Genomic DNA, 19,045 nt, shown 5'->3' on the forward strand with positions numbered 1-19,045 from the left:
TTAATAGACCAATGAGAAAGAGTTCCAAACAGGTCTACCAATAACAGCTAGTTTTCCCCTCCTCGCTCAGACCACTCCCAAACAGTCCTAGCAAATTTCTTTCTTGAGAAACTGCTCTTTGCTATGAAGCTATTTTTGTTTCTTTTTGACAATTTTAATTGAAGACAATTGCAGTCAGGTACTTAATTGTTACATAGTAATAATTTCATATTGAGATGCATTGGACCTTTTTAAGATAGTACTTTACTAATCCTCAAAGGGGAAATTTGATTGCACCAGCCAATACATTCTTGAGATGGCGCCGACAGAGATGGTCGCCTCGCTTCGCGTTCTAAGGAAACTATGCACTATTTAGTTTTTTTATGTATTATTTCTTACATTGTTACCCCAGGAAATCTTAAGTCTTATTACATACAGCCGGGAAGAACTATTTGATGTAAGAGCAACGTCAACTTACCAAAATTACAACCAGGAATACGACTTTCCTGAAGCAGATCCTTTCTTCGGACCACCACCCAGGACAATGGATCTAATCCCAGGAGCTGACCGAAAACAACGACGACGCAGAAGGGGCAGACAGAGCGGTCTTCTGGTCAGGCTTCGTAAACGGGCACATCGCTCACCGCTCCCGAGTATACTACTCGCCAATGTCCAGTCTCTTGACAACAAGGTAGACGAAATTCGAGCAAGGGTTGCCTTCCAGAGAGACATCAGAGATTGTAACATTCTCTGTTTCACAGAAACATGGCTCTCTCGGGATATGTTGTCGGAATCGGTCCAGCCACCGGGCTTCTCCATGCAACGCGCCGACAGAGATGAACACCTCTCTGGGAAGAGGAAGGGCAGGGGTGTATGCTTTATGATTAACAACTCATGGGGTGATCATAACAACACACAGAAACTCCAGTCCTTCTGCTCACCCGACCTAGAATTCCTTACAATCAAATGCAGGCCATTCTACCTACCAAGAGAATTCTCGTCAGTTATAGTAACAGCTGTGTACACCCCCCCCCCTCAAGCAAACACCAAGACGGCCCTCAAGGAACTTCACTGGACTCTATGGAAACTGGAAACTATATACCCGGAGGCTGCATTTATTGTAGCTGGGGATTTTAACAAAGCAAATTTGAGATCAATGTTACCTAAAGTTTCTAAGCATATTGATAGCACGACACGTAGGGCTAATACTCTCGACCACTGCTACTCTAACTTCCGCGCTGCATACAAAGCCCTCCACCGCCCTCCCTTCAGCAAATCCGACCACGACGCCATCTTGCTCATCCCGGCTCGGCTTATAGGCAGAAACTCAAACAGGATGTACCAGTGATGAGAACCATTCAAAGCTAGTCTGACCAGTCGGAAGCCATGCTCCAAGATTATTTTGATCACGCGGACCGGAATATGTTCCGGTCAGCCTCTCAGAACGACATTGATCTATACGCTGACTCGGTGAGTGCGTTTATAAATAAGTGCATTGGAGATGTCGTACCCGCTGTGACTATTGAAATCAACCCTAACCAGAAACCGAGGATGGATGGCGGCATTCGCGAAAAATGTAAACCACGATCCACCGCATTTAACCATGGAAAGAGGTCTGGTAATATGGCTGAATATAAACAGTGTAGTTATTCCCTCCGCAAGGCAATCAAACATGCGAAATGCCGGTACAGGGACAAGGTGGAGTCGCAATTCAACGGCTCAGACATGAGACGTATGTGGCAGGGTCTACAAGAAAACGGCGATTACAAAAACAGCCACGTTACGGATACAGACGTCACGCTTCCAGACAAACTAAACACCTTTTTTGCCCACTTTGAGGATAATACAGTGCCACCGTCGCGGCTCGCTAACAAAGACTGTGCCCCGCCCCTCTCCTTCTCAGTGGCTGTCGTGAGTAAAACATTTAAACGTGTTAACCCTCACAAGGCTGCTGTCCCAGACGGCATCCCTAGTTGTGTCCTCAGAGCATGCGCAGACCAGCTGGCTGGTGTGTTTACAGACATATTTAATTGCTCCCTATCCCAGTCTGTTGTCCCCGTATGCTTCAAGATGGCTACCATTGTTCCTGTACCCAAGAAGGCAAAGATAACTGAACTAAATCACTACCGCCCCGTAGCACTCACTTCTGTCATCATGAAGTGCTTTGAGAGGCGAGTCAAGGATCATTTCACTGCCACCCTAGACCCACTTCAGTTTGCATACCACCCCAACAGGTCCACAGATGACGCAATCACCATCGCACGGCACACTGCCCTATCCCATCTGGACAAAAGGAATACCTACGCTGTTCATTGACTACAGCTCAGCATTCAACACCATAGTACCCTCCAAGCTCATCATCAAGCTGGAGGCCCTGGGTCTCAGCCCCTCCCTGTGCAACTGGGTCCTGTACTTTCTGATGGGCCAACTCTAGGTGGTGAAGGTTGGAAACAACATCTCCACTTTGCTGACCCTCAACGCTGGGGCCCCACAAGGGTGTGTGCTCAGCCCTCTCCCGTACTGTACTCCCTGTTCACCCACTACTGTGTGGCCATGCACGCCTCCAACTCAATCATCAAGTTTGCAGACGACACAACAGTAGTGGGCTTGATCACCAACAACGACGAGACAGCCTACAGGGAGGAGGAGAGGGCACTCGGAGTATGGTGTCAGGAAAATAACATCTCACTCAAAGTCAACAAAACAATGGAGATGATTGTGGACTTCAGGAAACAGCAGAGGGAGCACCCCCCCACCCCCATCCACATCGAAGGGTCAGCAGTGGAGAAGGTGGAAAGTTTCAAGTTCCTGGGCGTACACATAACAGACAAACTGAAATGGTCCACCCACCCAGACAGCGTGGTGAAGAAGGCGCAACAGAGCCTCCTCAATCTCAGGAGGCTGAAGAAATTTGGCTTGTCACCCAAAACCCTGACAAACCTTTACAGATGCACAATCGAGAGCATCATGTCAGGCTGTATCACAGCCTGGTAAGGCAACTGCACTGCACTCAACCGCAAGGCTCTCCAGGGGGTAGTGCGGTCTGCCCAACGCATCACCGGGGGCAAACTACCTGCCCTCCAGGACACCTACAGCACCCGATGTCACAGGAAGGCCAAAAAGATCATCAAGGACAACAGCCACCCGAGCCACTACCTGTTCACACCGCTATCATCCAGAAGGCGAGGTCAGTACAGGGGCATCAAAGCTGGGACCGAGAGATTGAGAAACAGCTTCTATCTCAACGCCATCAGACTGCTAAACAGCAATCACTAACTCAGAGAGGCTGCTGCCTTCATTGAGACCCAATCACTGGACACTTTAATAAATGGATCACTGTCACTTTAAATAATGCCTCTTTAATATTGTTTACATATCTTACATTACTCATATCACATGTATATACTGTATTTTATACCATCTACTGCACCTTGCCTATGCCGCTCGGCAATCGCTCATCCATATGCTTTAATGTACATATTCTCATTCACCACTTTAGATTTGTGTGTATTAGGTAGTTGTTGGGGAATTGTTAGATATTATTGCACTGTTGGAACTAGAAGAACAAGCATTTCGCTACACTCGCATTAACATCTGCTAACCATGTGTATGTGACCAATAAAATGAGATTTTTTTTGTCTTTCTCTGCTGCAGCTGCATGAGCTGTCCAGACTAAAGTCTCTGAAAAACCTAACAGAGCTGACTGTGGCAGAGAACCCTATAGCCAATCTCCCCCATTACCGTCTCTTCCTGGTTTTCCACCTGAGGTCACTTGAGACACTGGACGGGCAGCCTATCAGCCAGGAAGAGAGAGAGCAGGCCCCCCAGCGCTTTCAAATGGGTACATTGCAGTATTGCACAATCCCTGCTTAAAACCCTGAAAGGGTCTCCTTACTAGATGAGCCTTTGTATATTTTAGATACCTGGTGTGTATTCATTAGTGCAAACCTTAGAAAAGTCCCTCCTCATTTTGGCCCATTTGCTTCTGTTAGTTTCCTAGTGAATATACAGTACCTCAGTACCACACTTAGGTTGTTTCCTAGTTGGCACTGTTAGTGGAAATGGCAACTCTTTTCATGCTGTGATTGCAGAGGAGATTGAGCGTCTGGAGCAGGACCTGGAGTGTCGTGTGGCAGAGATCGGGAGGCTGCAGAGTGAGCAGGTGGCTGCAGTGGAGGAGCTTGAGCAGCAGGAGGAGATCATTGACCAACTGCAGCTAAAGAGCCTGCAGCAACAGCACTGCCAGACCCAGCAGGAGCAGGAGCTGGACACCAAGACAGAGCTGGTGGGCATTTATCTCAACATGCACGCACGCACTCACTCAAACACACACACACACACACACACACACACACACACACACACACACACACACACACACACACACACACACACACACAGACAGACAGACAGACAGACAGACAGACAGACAGACAGACAGACAGACAGACAGACAGACAGACAGACAGACAGACAGACAGACAGACAGACAGACAGACAGACAGACAGACAGACAGACAGACAGACAGACAGACAGACAGACAGACAGACAGACAGACAGACAGACAGACAGACAGACAGAGAAACACACACACACCAGGATTTCCGTTAGCAAAATGTGGTGCCGGACAACGTGACCGGTATTTTCATTTACCGGCCGTTTGATAAATTTACCGGACCGATATGCATTGGGTGTGTCTCAATAGGGCGGCCACCCACGCACGGGGCTCAGAATGACAGATCGCATTTTGATTATGGCAATTCATCATAACATACCATGCAGCTCCTGTAATGAGGCATCCGATAAAACGTCATTTTTAAACATTTGCCAAAATACAATTAGCGGGAAAGCACCATTCTAATCCACCTAATGCACCTGATGCGAGCGGTATATGACAGAGATGAACATCTTCGTTAGAAACTTGGGAGGGGGTGAATCTAAAGATGCAACAACTAGGATGGGTTGCTAATATACAGTGGTTCTTCCTGTAAAAGTTGCGTCATACTGCAGCACATCTTGCGGGCTGCCGCAGAATTCCATGGCACGTTATTTAATTGTCAGCCATTGTTACCATTAATGCTAGTTAGTGCTAGTTTGACAACCAAAGGGGATCTTTGAGAAGCATTTGATAGCTTTCAATATTGGCTATACTAGAGAATTTAAAATCTTTTTGTTTAAGAACATAGTTCTTGATTTTAAGAAAATGTTACTTAATTCATTTGATTAATATTGTAGTGTTAAGAAAAACAAAAGCCTCAGGGTTTCCGTTATGAAAATATGGCGCTGTACAACATGACGGTCGGGAGTAGGCTACAGTACTAAGAGCATAACATTTCCACACCCTAATTGTAGTCTAACCAATACCCAATAAAAATCTCATTGATTTATCAAGACCAGTCCCCATGCTTGTCTGCTTGAAATGGTGCTGAAATAGTTGACCACATGCGGGTAGACTGTTGCTTCAAACTTCAATATGATTTTTAAATAAATAAGACCTAATCCACTTTTAACAGCACATTACTCAACACTAAGTAAGACTCATGTCACCTACGGTAGGCCTACAGTATTTTGAAAAATATTTTTTTCAATGACGTGACTCCGCAAATAATTCGATTTGGAGGATTCTAAATTAATATCGAAGGGGCGTTTTTCGTTAGGGCAAATCTGATCTGTGGGAGTATCTCAGGGGCTTTTATATCGTTCTAAATTGAATTAATGAATAATAATAATAATCGCTTTGTTAAAAAAATTATGATATTTTGGAGATCATTTCGTTTTCAAATAACCTAATGTGAGCGAGGGGGGGAAAAGGCCATTCTTGAATATGAGGTGAATCATTCTTACTAATTTGTAAATATATCCAGTTTTGTTATTTAGAATTATTTATTTCTGTTTTAGAGGGAGAAAAACCAAAAGCCCACCGTCGCCTCATGGGTCTCCCGGTCGCGGCCGGGACGGGTATCAAGCCAGCATCTGTAGCAAAGCAGTTTGCACTGCGATGCAGTGTCTTAGACCGCTGCACCACTCGGGAGGCCCCATCCACAAAGTTTTTAATGCTGATCAATTGCCTTGCACAAAGTATAAAAATACAGAGAGGTGTTGGCAAGAGTCTATTGTCCTGCTAATAGCCCATAATGGACTGTTATAATACATGGTGTCCAGGTCAGGATAACCAAAACATTTCTTTATTAAAGACTATCAGAAAGAATGTTGGTACTTATTTATTTTGATCTAAAGCCATGAATGAGTGAGTCAGTCAGTTTTATGACTGCGCCATCAACTTGATTATTTAGCAGACATCACTTGCTTATATTCAGTCAACACATGTATCTTAAGAAAATCATGGAATATAATTTAACATTTTTGTTTCTCTTAGAATAAAAACCTTAGTGTAACAACAGTTGTACTAAGTATTGCTGACGAGTAGAAACAAAAAAAGAAGTGTCTTTTTCAGGGCGTGCGGGACAGAGGAATATCAATTCTTACACTGTTGTTAATGCATTGTATTACTAATTAGGCCTCATGTTATTTACCGTTTTCATTCTCGGAGTGGAAACGTTGTTTGCAGAGTTTACAACCTGCTAGACTGTGAGAAACAAGTTTACAACTTGTTAATTTTTTTCATTGTCTTTTGTTTGGAGTGCTCCATGTGAGCAATGATGGGTCTGGTTTCTCAGTCTTGTTAATGTTGAGGGGGCATGAGTGCCTGAGCACACATAGACGTAGCATACCTGGCCTGCTGCGAATAAATGCAATAAAGTGCCCATTTGGGAATGTTTGATTTCTGATTGTCTTTCTAACCACATCCTCTACTAATAAGCTGAGCTTCTCAGTCATTTTTTCTTCACCTCACACAGTAAGTCAACGAAGTCTGTTTTCTAAACATCCATTGCGAATGATAGCCTAATAGTTCCTTACAGTGGGCCTGCGTGAAAGAGCAAAATATCATCATCTGATGATCTCATACTGTATATCAAGTGGAAGCATCATAGAATAGCTTTCCCTTGCGCAAAAACAGCCGTCTGTCCCTCGGAAAACTCTGAGGGCCTGGAATAAGCTAGTTGATACAATGTTGCACTTCACTAGCGGTAGCTCAAGACCAATAGAAATGCAGGCAGACCGGCTGTAGCGCAATGAATGTGATTCAAAGAACCAAATAAATAATCAGTATATTTTCTACTGTTTTTATTTGTCGACTTTATGTATTTTTACTTGGTTGACAAACGACTACATTGGCCATCTCTGCGTTCCATGCGCTCATTTCAGCTACAGTGCATTCGGAAAGTATCCAGGCCCCTTGACTTTTTCCCCATTTTGTTACATTAGACTTATTCTAAAATGTATTAAATCATTTTTTCCCCTCATCAATTTACACACAATACCCCATAATGACAAAGGGAAACAGGTTTTTAGAAATGTTTGCAAATGTATTAAAAATTAAAAACAGATACCTTATTTACATAAGTATTCAGAACCTTTGCTATGACACTCGAAATTGTGCTCCGGTGCATCCTGTTTCCATTGTTCATCCTTGAGCTGTTTCTACAACTTGATTGGAGTCCACCTGTGGTAAATTAAATTGTTTGGTCATGATTTGGAAAGGCACACACCTGTCTATATAAGGTCCCACAGTTGACAGTGCATGTCAGAGCAAAAACCAAGCCATGAGGTCGAAGGAATTGTCCGTAGAGCTCCAAGACAGGATTTTGTCGAGGCACAGAACTGGGGAAGGGTACCAAAAAGAATCTGCAGCATTGAAGGTCCCCAAGAACACAGTGGCCATCATTCTTAAATGGAAGAAGTTTGGAACCGCCAAGACTCTTCCTAGAGCTGGCCACGTGGCCAAACTGAGCAATCAGGGGGAGAAGGGCTTTGGTCAGGGAGGTGACCAAGAACCTGATGGTCACTCTGACAGAGCTCCAGACTTCCTCTGTGGAAATCAGAGAACCTTCCAGAAGGACAACCATCTCTGCAGCACTCCACCAATCAAGACTTTATGGTAGAGTGGCCAGACGGCAGCCATTCCTCAGTAAGGCACATAGCGGCCCACTTGGAGTTTGCCAAAAGGCACCTAAAGGACTCTGACCATGAGAAACAATATTCTCTGATGAAACCAAGATTGAAATCTTTGGCCTGAATGCCAAGCGTCACGTCAGGAATAAACCTGGCACCATCTCTACGGTGTAGCATGGTGGTGGCAGCATCATGCTGTGGGAATGTTTTTCAGTGGCAGGGACTGGGAGACTAATCAGGATCGAGGTAAAGATGAACGGAGCAAAGTACAGAGATCCTTGATGAAAACCTGCTCCGGCTGGGGCAAAGGTTCACCTTCAAAAAGGACAATGACCCTAAATACACAGACAAGAAAATGCAGGAGGGGCCTCAGGACAGCCAGAGCCCGGACTTGTACCAAATCGAACATCTCTGGAAAGACTTGAAAATAGCTGTGCAGCGACACTCCCCATTCAACCTGACAGAGCTTAAGAGGATCTGCACATAAGAATTGGAGAAACTCCCCAAATACAGGAGTGCCAAGCTTGTAGCGTCATACCCAAGAAGACGTGAGGCTGTAATCGCTGCCAAAGGTGCTTCAACAAAGTACTGAGTAAAGGGTTTGAATACTTATGTAAATGTGATATTTCAGTTTTTGTTATTTTTATAAATTTTGAAAAATGTATGAAACTGTTTTTTTGCATTGTCGTTGTGGGGTATTGTGTGTAGATTGATGAGGGGGAAAAAACGTTTTAATCAATTTGAGAATTATCCTTTACCGTAGCAAAATGTGGAAAAATAATAATTTCTGAATGCACTGTATATAGCCACCAATGATCACGGTGTATCAGTGTCCGTATGGCAGAGGCTGGTGCTCTCGTATTAGTTACATTTTTGTTTTATATTTTTAGCCTTTTAATTAAGATTTTTATGATTAACCACTTGACAAAAATTGAGAAACAAAAATGTTATTTTTGAAATTAAACTGTTCCCAGAAGATGCATACATAACTGGTACGCAGATCGATAACGGTAGGATAAATTGTTAGCTTTCCCATACTTGAAACTCATGCGCCTCCTATGAAGTCTTAATAAAATAATTGCCTCTGTGGTTGGATTTTCATACAAGGTAAGACATGCCTCATAATATGATGTAAATCATTCAGGTTTCAAACAATTAAGTAAGTGCGTACTGCCTCCAGCTCTCATTGTAGAGTGGTGCTGAAAGCTTGCCTACCTTTGTTTTTTCTCCTGGTCATTTTGGCCGGCAACAATTTTATTTATGGGCTTTTAATTTTCTTAGACAAAACCTGTCAATTACCGGCTAACGGAAATCCTGACACACACACACACACACACACAAACACACAAATTGTCATATAGGAAGGAGCTCTTTGAACAACGATGCATTTACGTGTCCTCTAAACTCTTCCTGCCTTCCTCTTCATCTTTCTCTCGTCTTTCTGTGCCCATAGCTATTTTCCCGGCCTCTAGTTTATCCTTACACATCAATTCAGTCCCCTTTCCTGAAGGTAGTATTGCATGGTGTGGTATAGTGTTTGTGTGTACAGAAAGCGAATTCTTTAGTTTTTATTGTTCATCGTTTCCATGATTTCTTAATGGCCTTTTATGACTCAGTGGTGTACATGACTTGGTTTCATAAGTCATGCACCCAGGTTGCGTCAAACAAACAAAACACTAACCTTTTCAAATGTCAGGGCCTCACTCTCCAGTAACTCATATTCATTATAATATAATAGGCAAAACTAATCTTAGATCAGTACATCTACTCTTTATGAATACAGGCCATGATCATGTCTTTATCCATTTTTCTAATTTGCTCTTTGCATGAATTTTCTGTTTGTTTTCCCACTGCTTCTGTCTCTTCAGCCTCCTTCATTGCCTGCTCCTCTACTGGATGCTATTTGTCAGGTACTCTGAAGACACACACAGATTCATGTGAACCCAATGCCCACTGCTGACCCATGTCCTTGTTTAAATGTCCATGACTCTTCTGTCCATTCAGGTTCTCACTCGCAGAGCACTCTCATGTTTGCCAGCATTTTGTTGTTTTTATTTGTTTAGCTTGTGTTTCAGATTAAATGTAAAGATGATGATGGTGATGATGATAGATGCTGCCTGTTTTTTCTTGGTTTGACTTTATATGGTCAAAGCTAGTATAATATACAGGTACATTTTCACTTCTGAATTTTATTGTGACAAAGTACATTTAGGCAGATAGCAGCTGCTTTTAGATTGTCACGTCCTGACCAGCAGAGGGAGCAATTGTATTAGTTTTGGTCAGGATGTGGCAGAGGTTTTTGTGTTATGTGTAGATTGGTTGTTGGACTCTCAATTGGAGGCAGGTGGTTCTAGTTGCCTCTGATTGGGAGTCCTATAAACAGGTGTGTGTTTTCCTTTGGGGTTGTGGGTAGTTGTTTTTGCACTGCGTTTTGTGTGCCTGCAAAACTGTTCCTGTCATGTTTATTGTTTTTTTTCCTGTGGATGCTTTACTCGTGTTTATTAAAAATATGAGTATCCACATTCCCGCTGTGCCTTGGTCTTCTCTCCACTACGACAAACCTTACAGAACTACCCACCACAAAAGGACCAAGCAGCGGAGGAGGAAGGAGCATCGGGTTGATGAATGGACTTGGCAGAGTGAACGACGATTCTGGGAGGACAAACTAAGGGAGCTAAGGGAACCCGAGAGGCAGCCCCAATCATTTTTTTGGGGGGGGCACAAGGGCTGTTTGGCGTGGCGAGATTGGAGCCCCAGGCCAGCTCCCCGTACCCTTGTGGGGCAGAGACAGACTGGACAGGTCCCGTGCTTTGGGGTAGGGGCTGTGGTGAGGCCTGGGATTTTCAGGCCGGCACGCACAGTACCAGCGCCCCGCATGTGCCAGGGAGGAGTGAGCATCGAGCCTGAAGGGGTGATGCCAACCCTGCGCTCAAGACCGCCAGTGTGCCTCTACGGTCCGGTGTTTCCCGCTATACGCACTAGCATTGAGGTGCGTGTCTCCAGGCTGGCACGTCCAGTACCAGCCCCACGCATCAGGCGTCTAGTGCGTCAGCCCAGCCTCGCCAGTCAGGAGCTGCCAGAGCTGCCCGCCAGTCAAGAGTCGCCAGAGCTGCCCGCCAGTCAAGAGTCGCCAGAGCTGCCCGCCAGTCAAGAGTCGCCAGAGCTGCTCGCCAGTCAAGAGTCGCCAGAGCTGCCCGCCAGTCAAGAGCCGCCAGAGCGGCCCGTCTGCCCGGATCAGCCAGGGCGGCCCGACTGCCCGGATCAGCCAGGGCGGCCCGACTGCCCGGATCAGCCAGGGCGGCCCGACTGCCCGGATCAGCCAGGGCGGCCCGACTGCCCGGATCAGCCAGGGCGGCCCGACTGCCCGGATCAGCCAGGGCGGCCCGACTGCCCGGGTCTGCCAGGGCGGCCCGCCTGCCCGGATCTGCCAGGGTTCCCCGCCTGTCCTCCGGCCCAGCCCGAGTGGCCCGCCTGTCCTCCGGCCCAGCCCGAGTGGCCCGCCTGTCACCCTCCCTTCCCTCCCTTATTGTTTAGGGGGTATTGTTTATTGGTTTTGTTGGGGTATTGGGGATTTTTTGTGTTTTCTTTTTTAAGGTGCATTCCGGGGTCTGCACCTTTAGGGGGGGGGGGGGTACTGTCACGTCCTGACCTGCAGAGGGAGCAATTGTATTAGTTTTGGTCAGGATGTGGCAGAGGTTTTTGTGTTATGTGTAGATTGGTTGTTGGACTCTCAATTGGAGATATATTGCAAAATATTGCAATACATTCCATTCTAACTTGCAGTGAGTGTATGATGCTTTTCTTCATTGTGTTTGTGATGTCTCTGTATAATCTCTATACTGCATGGCCGTATTGACAGCTGAAACAGAAAACGGTGGAGCTGACGCGAGCATGCCAGAAGCAGTATGAGCTGGAGCAGGAGTTAGCCTTTCAGAAGATCGACGCCAAGTTTGAACCATATCCCTATTACCCAGACCATGTGAGTGCATCCATCCAGAACCCTCATGAGCCATCTCTCCATTCAGTTGTTGCCTTAGGGTCCGCCAACAATGGCACCCTATTCCCTATACAGTGCAATACTTCTGGTCAGAAGTAGTGAACTATACACTGAGTGTACAAAACATTAAGGACACCTGCTCTTTCCATGACCTAGACTGACCAGGTGAATCCAGGTGAAAGCTGGATTAACCTTATTGGTGTCACTTTTTAAATCCAATTTAATCAGTGTAGATGAAGGATAGGAGACTGGTTAAAGAAAGATTTTTAAGCCTTATGACCTGGATGTGTGCCATCCCGAGGGTGAATGGGCAAGACAATGGATTTAAGTGCCTTTGAACAGGGTATGGTAGTAGGTGCCAGGCGCACCAGTTTGTGTCAGGAACTGCAACACTTCTGGGTTTTTCACGCGCAGTAGTTTCCCGTGTGTATCAAGAATGTTCCATTACCCAAAGGACATCCAGCCAACTTGACACAACTGTGGGAAGCATTGGAGTCAACATGGGTCAGCATCCCTGTGGAACACTTTTGACACCTTGTAGAGTCCATGCCCAGACAAATTGAGGCCATGGGGGTGCATTTCAAGATTAGGAAGGTGTACACTCAGGAAATAAGTTGCCATTTTGGATGCACCCTTGGAATCTGCATGAATTCATGATTCATTTTCCCTCTCTCTCACCAGGAGTTGGAGGCAGAGAGCTTCCTGGAGGAAAGCCCTTACATTGGAAAGGCACGGCACAAGAGGAACGCGGTGGCTTCAGATGGCATCCAGAGTCATCAGATGCCAACTGCAGGCCACATAGAGACAGACAACCCCAGGCAAGACGTGGCCAAGATCAGCTCCAGAGACTGCAGCCAAGAACAGACTAAAGGTACAGAAGAGGGAGTATAGTAAAGTTCGTCCTACTAGATGCTGATCTTGGGTCAGTTAAGGTTTTTCTCCTTCTAATAGCTAAGGTTCGAATTGGAGAAGGGGAAGCTGATATGGTAACACAACAAGATTTTCCTCTTGACTGTATCACCCTGCCTACACCCTGTATGTGAAGTGAACTACAGGGTTGTTCCTCTGACTGTTGCTGACTGACGTGAGTGTTAGGTGAGGTGTAGTTAGGTGAGTTCTTGTTTGTGTGACTGTGTCCCCAGCCGAGGAGTGTCTGCAGCAGTTGCACAGGGAGATCGAGGAGGCAGAGCAGCAGGTCCTCAGGGCCGGTGGAGAGCTTCGCCAGCTGCAGGAGACACTCTCCCAGAAACAGGTGCGTCACCGGCGAAGCTCGGCTCTCCTATTGTCTGTGTCCCAAATGGCACCCTATTTTCTATATAGTGCAGTATTTTTGTCAAAATGAATGCACTTGGTCGTTCCATCATTTGTCCCTTTTTGGTAGTGTAACTTTGAATTTTATTAAAACATTTTTTACCTAATTTTAACATTCTGTCATGAAGAGCACATGTTCAATTGAATAAAAAACATGTTTCCATTTCAAGAAGTTCAATAAAAAAATGATTATAGTTAGTGCCAAATAAAGTGACAGGGTTGATGATTACATCTCAAATCAGCCATAAATCCCCTTGACAGGGGGTATGGATGCTTGTTGTGTGCAATAAGAAGGGGAAATTGAATGAGTAGAACCAGCTCACATGTGGCGCTATGATTTGACAATTAGATTTTCAATTTTACTTTTTTTTTATATTAATGATGTAAAGGCCCCAGTTTAGAGGACCTGCGTGATTCTGGTACTGGTTCTGACCTTCATCTTGGCTTATAAATTGATCTTTGGATACTGTAGATCGAAATGGCTTGCTGTCACGGGTGTCGTAGGGTAGAGGCAAAGACGCAGCGGGAAAATGTACACTCATCTTTTTTATTTGGTGAAGAAGGAAAACATAACACGTATACAAAACAAAACAAACTTGACAGTCTTGTCAGGCAAACAGCTAAACAAGAACAATCTCCCACAAAAACCCATGAAAAACAAACTCCTAATTATAGGACCCTCAATTAGAGGCAACAATAACCAGCTGCCTCCAATTGAAGGTCCAACCCCAATTAACTAAACATAGAAATACAAAAACTAGATGGAACATAGAACAATGACTAACAAACCCCGGACTAATAAATCAAATACCCCTCTACCTAAACACATACACAAAACACACCCAGAACCACATAAAACAAACACCCCCTGCCACGTCCTGACCAAACTACAATAACAAATAACCCCTATACTGGTCAGGACGTGACACTTGCATTGCGCACAGTAGTATTGTAATGACCTGACTAGATCATGAAGGAACAATTGTCCAGACAGAGGATGGAGTTAACGAATGGACGGTTTATTAACCCAACTTAACACAGGCTACTGTTTGGCCATAGCCCACGCCAAATAAATAAAAGGTACACTACAAACCAACCGTGACCTTCTCTTGTGAAGCCCAGACGTAAGAGAGGGAACAATGGCTAAACCCGGTCTTAACTTCCAATGCTCCATCCCCCTGCCCAACCCCCCTTCACGCCACTCCGCCAACCACCAGGCTGCCCGGTATCAGAACATTCCAGGCATTCCCGTGATTGGCAGATAGCAGGTTGATTGGCATGACCCCGCGAACACTGGTAAGTACGACACAACCCACTAATAGCCTAACACATAACCCACAACTGTCTGTGCGGGTCGCTACAGTATATTTTTTGCGCCTATGTGAAATACAGTATGATGGGAAATCTGAAACCACTTGAAGCTGGGATTTCCCTCCTACCATTTAATTCGCTCTTCTGACTGTCCATAAACTCCTGGCTGAACCTTACGTCACAGCCACTGACAAAGCACGTGCCTGTAATCCTTATTGTAACGCAACAGGAGATGGTGGTTTCATCTCTATAGCACATTCAGAGATTGATTTATAGCCATTAATCTAAAATAATTCACACATTTTAAACAAAAAACACCTTGGTTGTTATAGATTAATAGGATATGAAAGCGAGTTCCTAACGAGTTCAGGAAGCCGAACGTGTGACGTTCACAGTGGTGGGGGCTGATGTTTTGATCAAGAGAGACCATTAGAAAATATGCACATTTTCTCTTAACACTAAACATACAAATATGTATTTTACAGTTATAAGGAAGGTGAAATCTTAGTTAGTGGTTATAATTTGATTATACTATATTGAGAAAGCATATAAGTCATTTCAAGCCTTCTTCATAGTTTTGTTGAATAGGAAATATGTCACAAAATATTTCATATTTTTATCATATTTGTACTGTTTGCTTGAGCTTGTGTCCTCAAAAGTGACTACACCTCAGCAATTTATAACTATTTACTAGAAAGGTGAGTTTGAACCTTTCTTGGAGTATGCAGCATTACTAGTTATTGTTTATAGGCCTCTTGTGATAAATAATTACTTTGGGGATTACTTAGATTACGTTCAGTTTACGTAACAGGCTTGTCCTTAAAATTAGGGACATGACACTCGAAATGAGCTAATGTTGTGTCAAATGGACGATCCTATCCAACCTGGCATGCTATAATTAGATACGAAATCTTTTCTTAATTTATAGACAAATCAACACTGATAAATAGGCTATGGAAATGTTGCGTGTATTTGTTTCTGTCAATTTCATTTTCATACTATAGCATAGCTGTCTCTCTCCCCTTCATGCTTTCCTTGTCAATTCATTATCTTATAGCCTACTTTTGGAAAGCCTAAGGTAGGCCTAGGTTTTTTTTAATACATTTTAAGGAAAGCATAAACATTTGCTCTTGTGTCTGACATATAGTATGCTTGGCTTTGATTGACAGGTCCTTTTATGGGTGTGTGCATGTGTGAGTTCACTGATTCTCTTCTCTATAGGCCTATATGTCTATTCAGAAAGTTTCCTAAAGTAGCCTTTAATAGGAATCAAACGCTCTTGTCATGATTTCATCTTGTAAAAGGACTATTTTCAGTAAAGGCCCTTTCTCATCAAGTCCGTTATTTTCGTCCAAATAATTAGGAAGAAAAAAATGTATACGAACACATGTTTTGTTTATGACACCAGTCACACCAATTGCGAAATATCAGCCTGCCACAATCCGTCAATTATTTATGCAGGACAGGTTTGATATTTGCATCTTTTCGCATGGGAAAATAATATGTTGACCAATATAAATTATTATCTGGGCACTGCCACTGACAGGTCTGTGGGTTCGCTGTGTGAATTAATTAATACATTTCTCTCTGCCTGTTTTTTTACGTTTGCAGTGCAGCAAAGTAGGAATTTTGCCAATGTGATCACATCACACCAGAACTAGGCTACATATCGCTCAGGCTATATAATATACTGCTCAAAAAAATAAAGGGAACACTTAAACAACACATCCTAGATCTGAATGAAAGAAATAATCTTATTAAATACTTTTTTCTTTACATAGTTGAATGTGCTGACAACAAAATCACACAAAAATAATCAATGGAAATCCAATTTATCAACCCATGGAGGTCTGGATTTGGAGTCACACTCAAAATTAAAGTGGAAAACCACACTACAGGCTGATCCAACTTTGATGTAATGTCCTTAAAACAAGTCAAAATGAGGCTCAGTAGTGTGTGTGGCCTCCACGTGCCTGTATGACCTCCCTACAACGCCTGGGTATGCTCCTGATGAGGTGGCGGATGGTCTCCTGAGGGATCTCCTCCCAGACCTGGACTAAAGCATGCGCCAACTCCTGGACAGTCTGTGGTGCAACGTGGCGTTGGTGGATGGAGCGAGACATGATGTCCCAGATGTGCTCTGGGGTCTGGGGAACGGGCGGGCCAGTCCATAGCATCAATGCCTTCCTCTTGCAGGAACTGCTGACACACTCCAGCCACATGAGGTCTAGCATTGTCTTGCATTAGGAGGAACCCAGGGCCAACCGCACCAGCATATGGTCTCACAAGGGGTCTGAGGATCTCATCTCGGTACCTAATGGCAGTCAGGCTACCTCTGGCGAGCACATGGAGGGCTGTGCGGCCCCCCAAAGAAATGCCACCCCACACCATGACTGACCCACCGCCAAACCGGTCATGCTGGAGGATGTTGCAGGCAGCAGAACGTTCTCCACGGCGTCTCCAGACTATGTCACATGTGTTCAGTGTGAACCTGCTTTCATCTGTGAAGAGCACAGGGCGCCAGTGGCGAATTTGCCAATCTTGGTGTTCTCTGGCAAATGCCAAACGTCCTGCACGGTGTTGGGCTGTAAGCACAACCCCCACCTGTGCACGTCGGGCCCTCATACCACCCTCATGGAGTCTGTTTCTGACCGTTTGATCAGACACATGCACATTTGTGGCCTGCTGGAGGTCATTTTGCAGGGCTCTGGCAGTGCTTCTCCTGCTCCCCCTTGCACAAAGGCGGAGGTAGCGGTCCTGCTGCTGGGTTGTTGCTATATATATAAAATTATAGGCCTGCTAAAGTGAATCTAGGCGATCATAAAAGACAGAGAAAACAAAATCTGCACAGATTTCGATAAAGAACTCAAATTCAAATGTAGTGTCAAAATAACCACCAATTGCTTCACAAAATGTATCAATGGCTGATCATTAGGCCATGGTCTCTATATCCCCCTTAAAACTTTACTTGTCAATGTATATGATAGGCTACATTGACTTAGCATTATCCTATGATGTAGACTATTTTTTGATATCCTACAGTAATAATTTGAAGCTAAGGCAAGTGTTTTTTAAAACGTTTTTGGGAGAAGACAAATGTGATTTGCTTATGTGTCAGAGTGAGATGCGCTGCAGGTGGCTTTGATTGATGTGTCCTTTTAGGTGGGTGGGTGTATGAATTGACAAATGATCAATGTCCATTTAGAAAGGTTCCTCAAATAGGCCTAGCCTGTCTGGACTTCATCTCTTTAATCAGATAGAAAAAAAACTGTCTCGTTGCAGGGTCAGCATGTGCAGAATGATGACAGGTGCCAGTTTTGTGTTTCCTCTCTTATTAAATGGGATGCAACTCATTACAGAGTCCTCTCAAGCCACTTTGAACAACATATTGCCACAGAGAATGACTCCGCAGCATTGGTGACGTTATGAGAATTAATTTGGAAAAGTGGAGCGAAAAACGCATCAGACTTGGTGTGAATGGGTTAGTGCATCAAAATCTGTATTTTTTTGGGGGGGGGGGGAATTCCTCTCCAATCTGACATTTCCTAATTTGTATACTAGTCTAATATTCATAGGTAATAACTTTTAATAATAAAATGCTATTGACAATAAGGAAGTGTAATGGTATCAGTGTAGTTGCAGGGAAAATCCACGTGTTTCTTTTGAGTCTGATATGCGCAGATATCCCCTCCACCGGTTATGTCGGTGACCGTGTAGATTGGATTGGCACTATCCAAAACATTTTTTTCTAATAATGTAATAACAGTATCCAGTAGTCCCAGATCTGTTTGTCCTATTATGTCAACTCTTCATCACTCCTTGTCACTTATTGTCATGCCAAAGAGTTGACATGATTGCACAAACAGATCTGCGACCATGCTACAATAACAGCACTGTTCCACATCAACTAGCCTAATCCACCCCGGACACTTCTAAAAGCCTCTTCTCTCCATCCTTCATCTAGGTGTCCAAGGCAGAGAAAGAGCAACTAAGGCAGAAGCTCCACTGGAGGATCCAGCAAGTGAGGCAGCTGAGAGATGAGACGGAGGCTCTGGAGGGCCAGCTGGAGATACAGAGAGAGGAAATGAACCGAACCCAGGGAGAGCTGGACCACCTCCAGGGCCTACTCAACACACTGGACCCCAGGGACCCCCAGCATGTTAGTACTTTAGATAGATAGCTACTAGCTCTGGTCCAGGTCGTTAGTGTGCATTCCTCCACTAACGGTCTCGACCAGAGCTAGCTATCAGCATCACTTTACACCACCCGCACCACTGACACACTGCAGAGCAGAGCAACTTATTACATATTGAATACACCAAACTCACAGGATACACCACTTTAGAACCTTTTTAAACTAGTCCCTTCAGTTGCATACACTGTTTTAGTACTTTTCTGAACGAATCCCCACAGTTGGATACACTGTATTCTGG

The 19,045-nt window shown here is 44.4% G+C and overlaps 1 protein-coding gene across 2 annotated transcripts in view; it reads left to right on the plus strand.

Annotated features, from left to right (window-relative positions):
- The window catches only part of cntrl (centriolin), an 89,372-nt gene that overhangs the window by 18,142 nt on the left and 52,185 nt on the right, over positions 1 to 19,045 (plus strand). For both annotated transcript variants that reach the window (XM_029722322.1, XM_029722323.1), the window contains exons 6-11: positions 3,634 to 3,820; positions 4,071 to 4,264; positions 11,853 to 11,972; positions 12,672 to 12,861; positions 13,133 to 13,242; positions 18,577 to 18,771. In XM_029722322.1, coding sequence (XP_029578182.1) covers positions 3,634 to 3,820; positions 4,071 to 4,264; positions 11,853 to 11,972; positions 12,672 to 12,861; positions 13,133 to 13,242; positions 18,577 to 18,771 — 996 coding nt within the window. The remainder of the gene's footprint in view (positions 1 to 3,633; positions 3,821 to 4,070; positions 4,265 to 11,852; positions 11,973 to 12,671; positions 12,862 to 13,132; positions 13,243 to 18,576; positions 18,772 to 19,045) is intronic.

This window comes from Salmo trutta, chromosome 29 (genome assembly GCF_901001165.1).
Source record: "Salmo trutta chromosome 29, fSalTru1.1, whole genome shotgun sequence".
NCBI classification, from domain to species: Eukaryota; Metazoa; Chordata; class Actinopteri; order Salmoniformes; family Salmonidae; genus Salmo; species Salmo trutta.